General features: G+C 47.5%; 1 protein-coding gene across 1 annotated transcript in view; it reads left to right on the top strand.

Moving 5' to 3' along the window:
- The window catches only part of g (adaptor-related protein complex 3, delta 1 subunit-like garnet), a 330,226-nt gene that overhangs the window by 40,726 nt on the left and 271,677 nt on the right, over nt 1-17,823 (top strand). The window contains exons 6-7 of the mRNA XM_075875995.1: nt 27-156; nt 6,752-6,891. Coding sequence (XP_075732110.1) covers nt 27-156; nt 6,752-6,891 — 270 coding nt within the window. The remainder of the gene's footprint in view (nt 1-26; nt 157-6,751; nt 6,892-17,823) is intronic.

The following is a 17,823-nucleotide window of genomic DNA, read 5'->3' as shown; positions in this document are numbered from 1 at the left end:
TTAAATGTAAACATTGCCTGTTCCAGCTCACATCCACCAAGCCTTACCTGCGCAAAAAAGCGGTGCTACTCATGTACAAGATTTTCCTTCGATTCCCAGACGCCCTGAGGCCAGCATTCCCACGGCTGAAAGAAAAACTGGAGGACTCAGACCCAGGCAAACCAGCTTTTCTTTTTTCTTTTAAAGGGCTGTGCAACACTTTTTAAGTAGCCAAAAATGGATTCACTAATAGAGCTTAGTGCATAATTAATTCACCCCTGCAAAAATATTCAGAATTCGCCCGGTGCGAGCAGAGTTTTAAAATTTGTCGCACGCTGCAGTTGCATTCTCTTTTCTTTTTTTCTGGCCAAAGCTGTGGAAGCTAATCTGGGAGGAATGGCATGGAGAAAGAAAATACGTCACACACGCCTTGTGACCTCCATCACTTTTTCTTTTTCGAATATGCAGCTTTTCAGTACATGAGTGCATGTCCGTAAGTGCACTAACAGGAGCACCACCACTCCCTCGCTGTAGTGCACTTCTAAAGCCAGGTTTGCCCTAATGCTACTGAAGGCATTGGGTTTCTGGGCGGGGAGCAGTAGCTTTAATTTCAACTTTCTTCTTTTTTTTTCCCCCACTATTTTGTGTGCCATTACCTTGTCACATGGATGCCCAAGAGCCTGAATTAATTTTTTCAACTGTAGAGAGGAAGAAGATTGTGTGCCGCAGTTGGTCATGCCTTTAACGAGAGAGGAGCCAAGTGCGAGCTGTTGTCCCGAGCGCTGTGATTCCTGGGTCGGTTGCTGCCGCCCGCTTTCCGTACCAATAGACCTGCTGTGCAAGTACTACTTAAGCCAATAAACTCCGTTTCAGGGTGGTGGAGGTGCTGGGTAACTCAACCTGGAACTCCGCCACAGGAAACTACCTGCCATCCCAGAAATGGCTGAAGAAAACACCCACCTAGGTACGACCCAGCCTCCGATGGTCATTGTGCCCACTGCGCTACACGTGCGCTATCCACCTTTTTTCGATGGTACCGATGAGGAAGGCGTAGAAGATTGGCTATCGACATTTGAAAAGATAGGCGCAAGCAACAAGTGGGACGACCCTTCGAAGCTGCAATATGTACCCTTCTACCTGAAAGAAGTAGTGAGTCTCTAGTTTAGCAACCACCACTCGGAATTCGCCACTTGGGGTGCTTTTAAGCTATGCATTACCGATGTGTTTGGTCGCCCCGAGGTGCGCAAGCTTCGTGCCGAACAGCGCCTACGGAGACGCGCACAGCTTCACGGGGAAGGCTTCACAAGCTACATCAAGGATGTGCTCGTCTTGACCCTTCAATAATAGAAGCAGACAAGATCAAACACATCTTGAAGGGTATAGATGACGCCTTCCAGATACTGCTGGCCAAGGGCCCACGTACTGTGTCCGAACTTGCCACTCTTTGCCAGAGCTTCGAGGAGTTGCGCAAACAACGGGTCATGAAACGGCTGCCAGCGGCTACTGACAAAACTCTCGCGGCATTGACCCTCGGTGGAGACCAGAACACGATAATGTCGGATATCAAACGATATGTGCGCGAGGAGGTGGCCTGACAACTTTCGTGCCTGTCGTATCTACCGGCAACGGAACCAACCCTCTTCTGAGCGTCAGGCAGGTAATACAGGCACAGGTCTCTGAGGCACTGCCCTCCGTCTCTCGGACACCTGTCACCGTGCCATTGACTTTCGCTGCTGTTGCTGCTACTCTGCCACGACCTCTGTTTGGGCCGCCTCCCCAGCCTGTACGAGTAGCAATGACGCCATTTCCAGCAACCCAGCAGCGCTTTAAGGGAAACCCTTGGCACACCTAGTGAGAGGAATCCCTAGCGAGAGGAGCCGAGCACGAGCTGTTGCCTTGAGCGCTGTGTTTCCTGTGTCCGTTGCTGCCGCCCACTTTCCATATCGATAGACCTGCTGTGCAAGTACTACTTACGCCAATAAACCCCGTTTCACAACTAATAATGTGGCATGTAGGCATTGCTATAACATACATTGCTCTTGTTGCAGCAGCATTTCATTATTACACAGTCAGACTCATTTATAACGGAACTCGAAAATGGCACAATAAGTCGTCGTTTTATCAGTGATTCGTTGTATATAGACTCGCCTTTAAATACATGCACTTAGTGATCAAACCCTTATTTCTTTTTGCGTGTCTTTATTAAAAAGTGCTAAGAACCCCTCCAGTGACAGGTTAGGCCTTTTTGCATGTTAAGCGACTTGCTGTGTGCTCACGAGTGAATTAATCATGTTCGTGACAAACTCCCGCTATTCCACTGAAGCGTGATACCGCAACCAATAATCCCTGGCTAGTTGTGTACAGCAAGTTGCCTACTCTGCTTTCGTCATTGCGTGCCGGGCCGTTTGCAATCTAATGTATGCGCGCGTTTGTGGGTTCTTTGCACTCTGGTGCAGCGAGTAGCCTGTCAAGCACAAGTAACCTCACCTGCGGCGAATGGCAGCATGACACGCTTGTTCCACCGCCACTTCGGGCAGCCTAAACACGTACACGCAGTTGAGCAGATGTATGTAGATTACTGTGATAAGGCTGTCCGTGATGAGTCAAAATTGCACATTCATTGCCACAGGCCACCTCACCATCACTCTTTTCTGATGCTTATCCATTAAGACACCACTGCAGCCCCGTGGAATATATTGTCATTTATCTACCATTCTCTGCCATTACTGAATGGCGGAAGACCTTTTGCGGCACATAGCGAGCTTTGCATCACAGTGAACTTTTACACAGGAAAAAGTTATCGCTTCTTGCGTTTGAAGGCATTGTTTTGTCAGTCATTGGTGGTCGTAGGTGCACAGAACGGCATCAGAAAAGCTTGCTGTGCGAAAACTGACTGCAAGTCTTATGCTGCCTCCTTGTTCTTTTTTCCTTTACTGTCATTCTGCCAGTGAAGAAATGCCTGGAAAGTGAGCAATCTCGCTTGTAGCATCTGAAATCTGTGTGTGGTGCTCCCACAGTCTGATATTTTTGTCGCAAGTAAACTGCAGCAAGGCATGCGCGAGCGCGTGCCTCTCACATGCTTTAAGGGCCCCATAAACCACCCAGAGGTCCAAATTCAGTTGTGGTGGAGAATTTATGCATGACTGGCCGTCGGCTCTATCAGTTGCGTTGTATCTGCGTGCTTTTTGGTGAACCGTGGCAGTCGTAATCGTGCCGATATGGACCCTGTGTTAAGTGCACACCTTCAAAAAATCACCTATGCGAAGGACCTGTACAGGGACACGCTGTGCCCTATACGTGTTGCACGCATGCTAGAAACACGACGAAAAACAACAAGCAGCGTGGATAGTTGCTTGCAGACTGATTGGAAGTCGTAGGTTCCTGCTCGACCTATCACAGCATGTTTGGCACGGCGTGTCAGAGATTTGGCGCAGCGCGTCGTGCAGAGGCCTGAAAGGCCCAGAAAGAAGGAGGGATTGTTTTTTGGAATTTGTGGTGTGCCAGCGGCTCGCAGAGCTGCCATCGTTGATCGCGACGGCATTCTGTACACTATGCAGCATACGCTTACTTGAAATGTTTAAAAAAATAAAATATCAGAAGTGGTTTACGGGCCCTTTAAAATGCCTGTTCTAACTTTTCTTTTTCGCTTTGTATGCGCCATATTTTTACCGCGACCATGTCGGAAGTGGTCATTGTAATAGTACAATGCTTCCAAAAATTTTCGCTATATGTGGACACAATTTCTATGGGTAGCATAGAAAAATCGTAAGTTCACCGAAATATGGTCGTTATGACTGTCACGAGGCTGTTTGACGGGCAAGCTCTCATGTAGGTTCATGTAAACATAAAACCGATGACATAACCGTCATCGGGAAATGAGCTGACGAGACCATTTGCTTCCACCCAAGTCCCCAACATTCAATATATTTACGAAACTGCCAAAAGAGAGTAAACAACAGACAAAGAATAGAGCATGCAAAAGTAGGAGCTTAACAGAAACAATAGATGGCTAAAAGATGTGAGGAGTGCGCGGAAATAAATGGTCACAGGAGCAAACCCATATCACCATACACCGGGATGTGTTCCTTGCAGCTGATGTGACGGAGTAACGGCGAAGACGCACTCATGCAGCAGGGAAAGTTTGGCTAATAGGTTGAAAGACCCCAACATCGTTGCCTTAAAGGGAGGAAAGCGTTGGGCTAGTTGAGGTCAGTGACCTCAACTAGCTGGCAGCTGCAGCTCGCACACGAAGCCGGAAACGTTTCTTGGCCAATGCCAGAAGACCAGAACAAGCCTGGCCCACGTCAGGCGACAAGAAGAAGCTTTGTGTCCAGGTGGGAGCCCGCTGGAACTTTGATGCAGGAGCTCTGCTGGCCGCCACTCCCGCGCCCTGGCCACCTTCTTCACTCGGTCCCGACTCTGCCGCATCTGCCTGTCTTTACTGTTCTTGTCCCGTGGCTCTCCTAAATCTTTGTGGAGGCACCTTGTTCGCTTAAAATGTTCACGCCCTTTCGTGCCGCCACTGAGCATCATCTTCATCGTCCTCTTTGGTTCAGGCTGATTGCGGGGCGCACTTTTCAAATGCGCACAATCACATCACAATGACCAATAGATCCTTATATCTGGCATCATTTTAAATGGGTTCAACTGTAATCGATATAGTATTTTCAAAACCGGTACTGTTATATAGTGGGTTTGACTATATAGTGTGTACTTTTTAAAATACAGAATATTTCATGTGCCTTTTAGGGGGCTAAACTTTGACTTGGAAAGTAAATCAGTGGTGGGAAAACTGTGCCAGTCGACTTCAGAAGAGTCTTTTTTGTCCGATTTGCGCCATTGATGCGCCACAAGCTGGTTCTGGAACCGAAAGTAATTTTGACAGCAGACATATGAGCGAATATTACGTGATAGTCGCGATCTCGTACACATGCACTGCTAAAATTTCGAACAGTTAGAGTCTAGTTATTGTTGCGCATCTGCTTGAGCACGGAATGATCCGATCAATTATTCCCACTTCAGCGTGATTGCGGTAGTGCCTTTTTTGTTAACCACTGGCAAAAAATGAAGGCGATGTAGCAACCACCGAAAAGCGCACAAGTCATCGCCGATAAAAACCCTACGTGTGCGATATAGCACCACTGTAAGCCGACTGCACGTTATTAATCGCGGGTGACTGCTTAAGCGAGCAGGGGTGCTGAACGCTGCCGCCTCAATCTGTGTATGGGACCGTGTTCAGTGTGCACCGCTTTGCAGAAACAAAAGTAGCTCGCTGTTGCAGAGTTGAGCGTTGTGGATCGCGGGCATTGAGACAAGAAAAGCGCTTTTATAACCATGCTGTGCAATTTCGTAACGTGACAACCCAAACGAGCCTCAGTTCGCTGCCATGACCACTAGAGCATCGCTTGCAGAAAGCTCGCATCATCACGTTAATGCAATAGCTTTCTAGCCGTTTCTGTGCGCGGTCTGAAGTGTAGCGGGTGCAAGCGGCTTCACACTGTGTGTACACCAAGTAGGCGAAGCGATGCACGCAACTAGCCATTAGACAATTGGCTCCCAGCGACAGTGCCGCGTCTCAAAAAAAGCTGTGTTGGTTTTCGCTAAGTAGCATATCGCGATACACATTTGTGGCGGACAGCCGCTTATGTTCATTTGGTCGCTATGGCAGTCGCTGCGTCAGCTGCACATACTTTCGAAGGGCTCCTTGATGTTGCCACCGCACGCCATCGGACGACCGTGCGAGAGTGCTAATCATTTCTGAAATTCGCCAAACAGAAAGAAATGGCTTTGTGGTGGGCACTTTAGGTAATACTTGCTGTGGCAATGTATTTAATCCTGCTTTAGCGACAATGGCGCACGTAAAGAAGTGCAAATCTGTACTTGATCATAGGCGTGCACACAGGTGGGCAGGAGGCAAAGAAGCCCCATATATTGACATAATACGCAGAAGGGTGCTGCGACAAACCTTCGTCCCACCCTCTCAAGGAGAACACTGCGCATGCTTATGTACTTGGTTGTTAATACATACTATGTTTAATGTGTATAGTTAGCTGCTTTCCCAGCAGGTTCACGGCATGTATGTCCATACTAACAAGGTTTTACTGTAACGAGCTTTGTATGTGCGTGTGTGCCCGCTGCTATGAACTTCATGCTGCAGGTATAGCTTGTTGGTGCAATATCCTTCACTATTTTATGTGACCCCTTCTCTACATATTCTTATTATTGCTTATTTTTTGTGCTTATTTTGTGGGATCGCTGCTTTTGTATAAATGAATATGTAAACTGAGGGAAAATTTAACTACATCAAAGCTAAATTTTCTTTTGTGCGTGACATGGAAAGCCCGAGCATGCTCCAAACACATAGTTAGCTGCTCGAACAGCAGATTTTACCTGCTCTAATGGCTGCTCCAAAATGCTAGAAGGCATACCCACCACTGAGTGTATCAGAATAATTGGCAATCAAAACTGTGGGCAGTGCAACAAAATTGGATGTTCTGAACACATTAAAACAAAAGTTATGCTATGTTGAACATTTATTAGTGAAATTGCAGCTTTAACTTGACTCACTCATGATTATTCATTTTGAATACCTCTAAATTTCCAATAACAAATTCGAACTGAGGAGAACTTGATTACTGTTATATTTCTTTTAATATTCAAAGCACTTAAATATTCACGCAAGCAGTGTGTTTACGTCTTAGCTGAGAGGATCATTCACCGCATTAGTTTCTAGTAGTTCTTTTACTAAATGTCGTGGCCACCTTGAATGCAGGGGTGCAGTCTGCGTCGGTGAATGTCATTTGTGAGCTGGCACGAAAAAACCCAAAAAACTACCTCTCACTGGCACCGGTCTTTTTCAAGCTGATGACCAGCTCCACAAATAACTGGATGCTGATCAAAATCATCAAGTTGGTAAGCCCTCTTTGATTGACTGCTTAGGAGCTCTCACTACGATCCTCTTGGCTGTGATCGTTTGTCTGCACACGTGGATGTTTGGCATAAAAAAAAAGAAGGCACGAAGATTAATTTCTGTGTGCCCCTTAGACAAACCTGTCAGTCCTGCTAGCATGGTGGTCAATGTGAAAGACGAATTCTAGAGGCGTTTCATCTTTATGCAAGCTAAGCAATGGTTGGCATGCACAAATAAGTTTTCGTGCTTCCTTTCTTTTCTGCCGTTTTGTGCGTCTTCAGTGGACGTCTGTGTTTCTAATTGAGAATTCTGGTGTTGACTTCTGTTGGGATAATTTCGAAAAAAAACCGCTGTGTCTGGTGCAGCAGATCAGTGGTACTGGTGCTCGACTTCTGACCTGCAGGTCGCAGGTTCGATCCCAGCCATGGCGATTGTTTTGATGAAGGTGAAATGGTAGAGGTGCATGTACCGCGTGCTGTCGGTGCACACACCAGATTGTCGAAAATATTTTGGAGCAGTGTTTCATATTGATGCGCATAGTGTTGCTGTTGCAGGCGCCGTAATGCAAGTGCCGCACAATTCACAATTGGTTCTGAGCCTGAGACACTTCTACCTCTTCTATGGCTAGTAGTGTCCTCTAGTCAACACTGGCAGCAACACCTACATAACATTAACTCCTGTGGCAGAAACACTGTCTCGGTGCATTGGATCGGTGAACGTGATGTACGTAGGGCTTCAGTTGGGAAACATGCACAGTCTCAGTAGCTGGTGAGGTGGGAGAAGACTTGAGGGTTAGCGGCAAGATCTTGTATGTGTTTTCGGTAACTCGGTGAAGAACTTGGGTAAGGTCTGACGTAGCGTGGCAGGAGCTTTTGATTCAAGCCAACGTGATGGGAAGACGGCCAAAGCAAGACCTTCTCTTGTCCGTGTTCGGTGTCTGCGCTACCATCCATCATCATGCAACCATACCAACAAGCCCAATTCGCCACCCTCAAGACCGAAGAGCCAGGGCTGATACTTGCGTTTGCAGTGGGGACTGTCATAATGGTGCCTTTGGTTGGCCTGAGGTGCTGAGAGTTGAACATGGGCAACATGACGTGCCATCGCCGCTTGAACGATTGCATTGTGATTGAGAATGTGATCTAGTTTTCCTTAGAAGGAAGTAGTGAGTCGACAAGCATGAGTGGGTCGCGTCCATACAACAGATAAAATGGAGAATAACTAGTAATGTCGTGACGCGACGAATTATTGGCAAATGTCATGAATGGTAACGTGGAGCCCTAATCCCGGTGGTCTTCAGACACATACATAATTAACATGTCCATGAGTTGTAGGGGGTCTGTCCTATGTACGGCTGACGCAGAAGCCCAACTAAAGCCTCAGCCGCACACAATCGTACCGTGCACGATTAACATCCCCTAACCCTAGCTCATCTCACTGCAGCTACACGGGTTCGGTCGAATAAGGCAACAGGCTAGGTCTACATAACGACACTTTATTGCTAGGCATTAGCAATAGCGCGCAAATGTCGCGAGGAGAAAGTACAGAAAACAAGGGTAGACGCTTACTCCTTGGTCGTTGACGTCCTCGGCTCGTAGGGGGGTTGCGGGTCAGGCCTCCTTGGTTTCTGGTTGGTGTCAGAGAGAGCGTGCGGCTGTTTCCACGCCAGTTTTGTCCCCTGCCCCGGTTTCCCTCTCCTTGACAAGAATAATACCTTTTCTCACTGAGGGAGGGGAAACCCGTTTTGCGCACTGGGAAAGGCTCCTCACTCGGTGTCTGGGCTCCTCACTTGGTCTCGAGCGATATCACCCGCTGCGCAGGGCTTGGAGGGAGACTGGCCGTAGTCCTCATGCTCCTCCCGTGCCACGTAGCGTTTCAAGTCACATACATGCACCGGTCCGCCTCTCGGTTTACCTTTCATGTTCGCGAGCCAATAAACGAGCGATGAAACTTTCTCTCGCACTCAGTACGGCCCGGACCATTTTGGTGCCAGCGAGGCAGCAAACTGTTTACTAGCATCGCTGAGAACATGATGGCGCCGCAGCACCAGATCGCCCACTTCGTAGTGTACGTTCCAATGCGTCCAGATCGCCCACTTCATAGTGTACGTTCCAATGCGTACTGTCATACGGCGCCTTCTGCTGTGCGTTAGCAGTGCTGAGATTATTCTAAGCGTCATGTAAAGCTTCCGCTAGCTTTTCGCGCAGCTGCATTGCGTATTCAGCGCGTGTTGATGTCGCCACTGGTACTCCACTGTGATCCGCAAGTACGGTCTCCATCGGATTCGGCAGTTCTCTCCCCAGGTTCAGAAAAGAAGGCGCATACCCAGTCGATCGGTTCACAGTCGATCGCAATGCAAAACCGATCTCTGGAAGGTAGGTATTCCAGTCCTTATGTGCCCCGCCGCGGTGGTCTAGTGGCTAAGGTACTCGGCTGCTGACCCGCAGGTCGCGGGTTCGATTCCCGGCTGCGGCGGCTGCATTTCCGATAAAGGCGGAAATGTTGTAGGCCCGTGTGCTCAGATTTGGGTGCACGTTAAAGAACCCCAGGTGGTCAAAATTTCCGGAGCCCTCCACTACGGCGTCTCTCATAATCAAATGGTGGTTTTGGGACGTTAAACCCCACAAATCAATCAATCAATCCAGTCCTTATGTCTCTCAGAGAACGCAACAAGCATGTGCTTGATGTTGTGGTTGACTCGCTCCTTGGGGTTCGACTGAGCATGGTAGGTGGTTGTTTTCTTGTGCTTAATGCCCAACGTGGCGCACGTGTCAACAAACACCTTCGCAGTGAAATAAGACGCGCTGTCTGTAATCAGCTGCTCAGGGAACCCGAACCTGGTGAAAACCTCCATCAACTTTTCTAAAATCACTCGAGCCGTTAACTGCCTAGCAGAAAAACGTTTTGCCCATTTAGTGAAGTGATCCGTGATCACCAGCAAGAACTTGTTTCTGCTAGGAGTTGTAGGGTGCGGGCCCATTACGCCACATGCCGCGATTTGCCAGGGAGTCTTGACTGTTAAGAACTTGTTTCTGCTAGGAGTTGTAGGGTGCGGGCCCATTACGCCACATGCCGCGATTTGCCAGGGAGTCTTGACTGTTAATCGGTTGCATGAGGCCGGGCGGACGTCCGCCTCGTGGCTTGACGCTTTGGCACACCCGACATGAACGGGCGTAGCGAATCACGTCGCGCTTCAAACCTGGCCAGGTACCGACTGGTACCATACCGACTGGTACCATCAACTGGTACCATAGTGCTTCATAAGGAAAGCAACAGAATACCAATCAAGAAGGGTGTAAGGCAGGGGGACACAATCTCCCCAATACTATTTACCGCGTGCTTACAGGAGGTTTTCAGAGGCCTAGAATGGGAACAGTTAGGGATAAGAGTTAATGGAGAGTACCTGAATAACCTGCGCTTTGCCGATGACATTGCATTGCTGAGTAACTCAGGGGACGACTCGCAGCTCATGATTACGGAGTTAGACAAGGAGAGCAGAATGGTGGGTCTTAAAATGTATCTGCAGAAAACGAAAGTAATATAAAATAACCTCGGAAAAGAGCAGGGCTTCGAGATGGGTAATGGTGCACTTCAAGTTGTGAAAGACTGTCTACTTAGGGCAGGTAATAACCGCGGAGCCGAACCACGAGATTGAAGTAACTAGAAGAATAAGAATTGGGTGGAGCACATTTGGCAAGCACTCTCAAATTATGACAGGTAGATTGCCACTATCCTTCAAGAGGAAGGTATATAACAGCTGTATCTTGCCGGTACTTAGCTACGGAGCAGAAACCTGGAGACTTACAAAGAGGGTTCAGCTTAAATTGAGGACGACGCAGCGAGCAATGGAAAGAAAAATTGTAGGTGTAACCTTAAGAGACAAGAAAAGAGCAGAGTGGATTAGGGAACAAACGAGGGTTAAGGATATCATAGCTGAAATCAAGAAGAAGAAATAGACATGGGCCGGGCATGTAGCGCGTATACAGGATAACCGCTGATCGTTAAGGGTAACTAACTGGATTCCCAGAGAAGGCAAGCGGGTTAGGGGCAGACAGAAGGTTAGGTGGGCAGATGAGATTAAGAAGTTTGCGGGTATAAATTGGCAGCAGCAAGCACAGGAGAAGTTTGCGGGTATAAATTGGCAGCAGCAAGCACAGGACCGGGTTAACTGGCAGAACATGTTAGAGGCCTTTGTCCTGCAGTGGACATAGTCAGGCTAATGATGATGATGAAATGGTGCTGAACTTGTAAGACGTTGCACAAGATTGGAGAAGGTCGTCGACAACTTTCGAAAGGGAACATCGGCCTCGATCCGTCAGTAGCTGACACGGAGCACCGTAGATTAAAATGACTTGATGGAAGTCAGTGACATCAATTGCACAGCTGGTAGGAAGGGCTTGCATAATGGCATAATGTTGTGACAGGTTCGGCAAATAATGCCAGTCGGACTAACTGTGAAACATTATTCTCTGGAGAGAAAAGGAGTTGAGCATTTCATTTGCCTGAAAAAAATTATATATAATTTCACAAAACAAAAAAAACCAAAAGGGGGAGTGCTAAGATCTGCAAAAGCTAAACTAAGAACCACCGGCAGATCTCGTTAACGAGGGGAAACTTCTATGAGTCTAACAGTCTCTCGAGTTCTTGGGATAGAGTCCAGACGCTTAAGGAGATAAATACGGCTCACCAGCAGTTCACGTTCAACAGTCCAGCGGTTACGCTGCCGTAGTCGGAGTGCATAAGCTCGGGCCCGTAGCCCGACGGCTCGTTCTCGCTCCCGGTAGGCGGCGTAATCTGCGGCGCTGTCTTCAATTCGAGCACCAGAACCAGGTCATGCCAGGAACTTGCCAATAGCCTCGGTGGTGGTTGAATGGTCACCAGGACCCTGTGATTGTCGTCGCTGGCTAGGTAGATGCCCTGACGCCTCGGTACCTGCACCCTATGAGCTCGCACGCCGCACCCTAGCTGCGTTCTTCCAAGCACCCGCAAGCTTCCTCTTCCTCTTTCTTTGATGCCGTGGCTCTGGATTCTCTTGTGCGACTTTCTTGAGGCTTTTCTTCTTTTTCAATTGCCAGTGTTCGCCGAACTGGCGCAGGTAACACACTTTCAGTAGCCCATCTTGTCGTGCCACATTCGAAAATCACTTGACTGGCGTACTTCACTCACAACAAACGTGTCGTATAATCACTCACTACGACCACTCACTTCTTACCCGCAGACGACGTCGGAAAAGGACCAAGGAGGTCCAGGACGACAGGAAAGAATGGTTCGTTCGATATAGCTATGGGCTGAAGGTACCCAGCAGGAGGGAGAGGATGTTTTTGCAGAGTTGGCAGAGTTTGCAGCAAGCGACGTAGCACCAGGCCAGAAAAAAACATCTGCGCACACGATCGTAAGTTTGGTTAACATCCAAATGGCCAGAGGTGGGAGCATCGTGTGATTGTGAGAGAATAGTTGGTTTTAGATGCTGAGACACAACAAGGAGCAGTTCAGCACCGTGTGTTGTCATATTGCGTCGATGTAAGGTACCGTCGTGCACAACAAACATATGGAGGGAGTAGTCCCGTGGTGTTGAAGTCAGGTGTTGTATAAGGGATCGCAAATATAGTTCGCGGCGCTGCTTGTCGGTGACGTTTTGGAAATTTCTAAGCGAAAAAACACAGGTACCTTAATCGGTTTCGGTGGTGTCAGGTGGGTCAACGGGATAACGGAAGAGGCATTCGGTATCTTTGTGTACAAGTCCAGACTTGTACGACCCAGAAAATGTGTGTTCTTGGAGGCGTAAAGCCCAGTGATCGAAGCTTGTCGTAGAAACTTGGAGTGAGGAGAGCCAACACAAGACGTGATGGTTTGTTACCATGGTGAAATGTCGTTCAAACAAGTATGAGCAAAACTTTGCGATGGCTCAAACAAGAACTAGGTGTTCACGTTCCGTGATCGAACGATTGCGCTCCGATCCTGAAAGAAGGCGGCTAACATAAGTGATTACACGATTGATCTCTCCCTATCTTTGGGACAAAATAGCGCCAACACTATGGCGAATTACATTTGTTTGGACTTTCGTGTAAGCAGATAGGTCAAAATGACCCACAACGGGCAGATTCACAAGGAGAGACTAAGCGTTGGAAATGCTTGAGCTTGCTCAGGTTGCAAAATGAAAGGGTTGTCCTTTTCAAGAGTACTGGTATAAGGACAAGCCATTTTGGCGGTATTATCAATAAAATGTCTAAAATACGAACGCAGCTCCTGGAAACTTCGGACATGAGAAAGGGTACGAGCCGCTGGAAACTCGCGGACGGCACGCACTTTTTGGGATCAGGCTGTATGCCAGTAGCGTTCGCCAGGCGACCGAGTATTCGTAGTTGACGACGGTCGAAATTGCATTTTGCAGGATTTAGCTGTAGGCCTGCTGATCGGAAGACGTCGAGGAAGGCCGAAAGCTGGTGAAGGTGGCTGTTAAACGTTGGTGAAAAAACAATAATATATCGAGATAACATAAGCATGTGGGCCATTCAAAACCATGTAGAAAAGAGTCCATCATGTGTTCGAAATTGGCCGGTGCATAACGTATTTGACGTTGATAGTACATATTTACGAGGAAGGACGCACTAGCCTCCTGTTTATGCGGAGCGAACATCGCCTTTCCAGCTGGGGTCGTCTGCGCACGTGCATATCTCATGAGTGAACAAGAATTGGGGGCGCTTGCGGTTGCCACGCTATTACGGCAACGATCAGCGCGTGGCGTTAAAACTGACTTTTTTGTTGACAAAAAAAAAAAAGACATTTGCACAGACGTTTTTTGAATTTAAATAAAATATTGGGAAGATTAGTTATATCATAATTGTGGGTTCTCGAAATGGAACGCCACGCTCTCTGAACACGGACACAGCAGACGCGGTTGAAAGGAACCGAACAACCCACATTTATTTAACTGCCTTTAGGATGACAATATCATTAGCAAAATTAATATACATCTATTCATCAACATGCTAGAACAACCTTACACAGTATTATTCAACACTCAACAACCTAACAAACACAAGAACACACACAAAACGGCTTCGCCAACGCTTGACTCGCCACGAGTGCCTACGGCAGACGGCCGGCAGTGCCGTCGGCCGCAGACCCACCCCTAGAGACAACCGTTTGCGCCAACCATTACCGCAAAAAAGACCCGCTCATCTCTTCCGTGCCACCACCGAGGCTTTTCGCCAGGCGTCACTGCCGGTGCGATTGCGCTCACTATGATGATGATGGTGGTGATCAACGCTCGCGAGCACAACGCCACCTACTGCTTGATAGTTGTGACCCCTGAATGTGGCCTATGTAGGAAACACATGTGCCTTGAGGTGCGAACAACTTTACAGGGGGTGTTTGCACCCTCTCATCTCCCAACAATAGTTCAAACCATATCCTAAAAAGAAAACATGAAGGAAATCAGCTACACAAGCTCTAACAAAAACTGACAACTTATGTCCCTAAAGAATGTCTGTGCACAACGACATGGCCGCCGGTCGATACTGCTGCACTGTCCCGCTCGACGACTTCACCGCAGTACAGGTCCCGCAACCGGCAACTTCGCCATCAGTGCGAGGAACCCTCACTCGTGTCGACACATTTTCTGGTTGCGACCAGTGCTCACTAGGGCGCCGAGCTGCAGGCAGCTGTAGGCAGTTGCGCAGGTCCCAGGCATGTCCACTGCCCGATGTCTCAACCGCATTCCTGGCAAGCAGCGCTGAGGAATGTGCAGAAGACAGCCAGCCACGGGTTACATCACTTCCACTGTGCACATTCTAAACACTCGACAAAACAATGCAGTAGGGCAAAGGGAAGGAAGCTTCGGGCTACTCGCCCACATGATACGATTGTCAGTACTACTGCTAGCTGATACATCGGCGGCGGCTGAGACGCCCAGCTAAAACAAAAACAAATGTGGTTTTTCCTAACCTGTACATCACAATATAAAAAACAAAGGGAGGGAAGCAGAGTGCAACATGCCAATGCCACAATCTTCCTAGTTGTGCCAAGTGCGACAGGCGGCTGCGCAGAGCCTTAGGCCTAATGAGTCGCTCGACAAGAACCGGCATCCATCAAGCACCCATCCTAGGTGCAGTGGAGGCTTCTCTAGGCTGGGTGCTTGCCTTCTTGCTTGCCGCACACAGCAGCTTACCAAGCGATCAGCGCCCACCGTCCTGAACGGTGTCACGACGTCCCGGCGTCGAGGCGCCAGACAAGACAGCAATGACGCCCGTATCTCTTAGTTCACAGAGATAGAGAAGCTACAGTTAACTCTCTTTAATTCAAACTCGAAGGGACCTTTGAATTTTGTTTGAATTATTGAGAAAATTTGAATTATCAGAAGTTCTGAGGTGACCCTGGGTTAGGTGACACTACACATTATGATTAGGCATTGATTTTGTCACATTTAAAAATTCTTTATGTGCTTTTAAACCCTAACTGCACACAAAGGACAGAAAGCAGAGGTGTAAGATTCCCAAGTTCATTGGCCATTTACTGCTGGTCAAAAGAAATCTTGAATTTTCAACTGCTTCTTTGCTATAGGTATGTGCCTTCATCGCAAACTTCTCTATACCAGTTAAGAAGCATCACGGTTTACCAAGCGTGTGCTTTGTTTCAAACTTTTGCTTACTAGCGGAGCTTTTTTTCTTGAAGGCCTAAGGTGGGTATTTTTTATTTTTAGACTGTTACGATTATATAAGCCCACAAATTTTTAAGTAGTTAATGGGAAAGCAGCAGGTATTTTTTGGTATGGAGCTGCAAAAAGTATGAATTAACCGTATTACAGAGTTTAAATGAAGAAGAATACATTTAAAAAATAGAGGGCCAAACAATATATATTGAGTTTCATTTCAATTAACCAAAAGTATGAATTATCAGACTTTGAATTACCGCGGGTCTACTGTATTTACAGAAAATTGGACCACCTACGAGGCTTCCATACTCACTCGCTTGTGGCTTGACCTACAGTCCACGCGCTCTAAGCTTTGGTCCCTCCAGGATGCAAACCGCATGGCTCTCGTCACAAGTCAACAACGTTCTTGAAAACCAACAACAGCAACAAAAAACCACTTGCGAGCAGAAAAAAAGAAAACTTATTGTACGTGCCGACCAGTCCAAATGCGTCACAACAACCGATCTCCTTTCTCTCAACTAAGCACACCGCCGACACTAGCAATGGAGGTTCCCCTAAGCCTACTCTACCCCAGCTCAAAAAATTGCTATTCCGAGCCGCGAAAAGTGACGTCTGATGCTCAGAGTGCCCCACGTTAGGCGCCAATGTGGGGTCTCGGAAGGGAACTCCACGCTTTGGAAACACGGACAGAGTAGATGTAGTCGAAACGAACCAAATAACACACATTAATTTAAATTTTTTAGAACAATGATACTGCCAGCCGAATTAAAATACATAAATTGTGGTCTACTCGCTAAAACATCCTTAAACAATATTACACAACACTCTACAGCATAACAACACAAGAACACACACAAGGCGAGGTCGTCAACGCTCGATTCACTATGAAGGCTCAGGGCAGACGACCCACGATACTGTCTACCACGGACCTTCCGCATGAGACGACTGCTTGCTCCCACCGCCACACGCAAAAAAGGGTCACTCATCTCAAACGCTGCCACCCAGGCTTACCATCAGGCAACACTGCCAACGCGATCGTGCTCACTATGATGATGATGGGGGTGATAAACTCTCGTGAGCACAACACCACCTACTGCTCAATAGTTGTCACCACTGAATGTGGCCTATGCGCGAAACATGTGCACCATGAGGCACAAACTACTTTACAGGGGGTGTTTGCACCCCCACATGACAAATATGCTCGTTTTATTTTATACTATCGTGATGAAGTGGGATCGACAATGAAACAGAGAACGACAGACAAATAGGCATTATCAGACTGCAAAAAGGCAGGCATGTCTCCTTCGTCCTTGTCCTGATTTAGTGTTCTCACACTGCTTTTTTATCCTCGCCACTGGCATATACGTGCGGCATTATTCCCCCTAAAAAAAAAAAAAAACCATCATCCCGATAATGCAGGCTCATAAAGTAGAAAAAAAAATGTAGTTACTTACGGTATGGCTTCATCCGAAGCATGTGAACAATTTCTGGGGAATGTCTTCAGGGCTTTGAACACTGAGGGCCGTCGGGAACAACCTCGTAATTAACTTCACTGATGCGGCAGAGAACCTTGTAAGAGCCGAAGTATCTGCGCAACAGTTTTTTAGAGAAGCCACGACGATGAATAGGTTTCCAGACCCACACTTTATCGCCATTGTATGTGACTGCTTTGTGGTGGAGATTGTAGTGCCAGGCATATCTGTCCTGTTGAAGCAAAACTGCGATTCGGCCTAGTTGGAATCTATCCATCCTGAAAATGTATGCGCAGGCGAACAAGGACAAAGAAAGGAATACAAACTGGCGCAATCTAACAACTGATTTATTAATCGAAAAACATTGACTCTTTTTAACCCTCGGAACAGCGCCCCCTGGTGACCTAAAAAAACACACAATGCACTGCGCACTTACGACAACGATAACAAAAACATAAAAACGATAACAGTTTCATTGATTGACAGACAGGAGCGCGATTTCTTTTGTTAGTAAAGCTACTGAAGGGTGGCTAACACAGTTTTCTTTCTGCTTGTCTATATGATATGCCTCCATTATCTCCCTTGACGTCTTGTTTCTACTCCTATACAGCAAGGTAGTATCGCCAAAGCAAGGAGAGCATGCGCACTCATTGCAATGCATTGCCAAATGGGTTACAGGCCGACCTTTCAGGCTTGACATATGCTCTCTTAGCCTCGTGTTAATGCACCTGCCAGTCTGCCCTATATATACACAACCGCATGATAAAGGTATGCAATACACCACACTGTGTGCACATTCAACAAACCTG

Source organism: Rhipicephalus microplus, chromosome 10 (genome assembly GCF_043290135.1).
Source record: "Rhipicephalus microplus isolate Deutch F79 chromosome 10, USDA_Rmic, whole genome shotgun sequence".
NCBI classification, from domain to species: domain Eukaryota; kingdom Metazoa; phylum Arthropoda; class Arachnida; order Ixodida; family Ixodidae; genus Rhipicephalus; species Rhipicephalus microplus.
The sequence above is the reverse complement of the archived record's forward strand: the minus strand, read 5'-3'. Positions and strand labels throughout refer to the sequence as shown.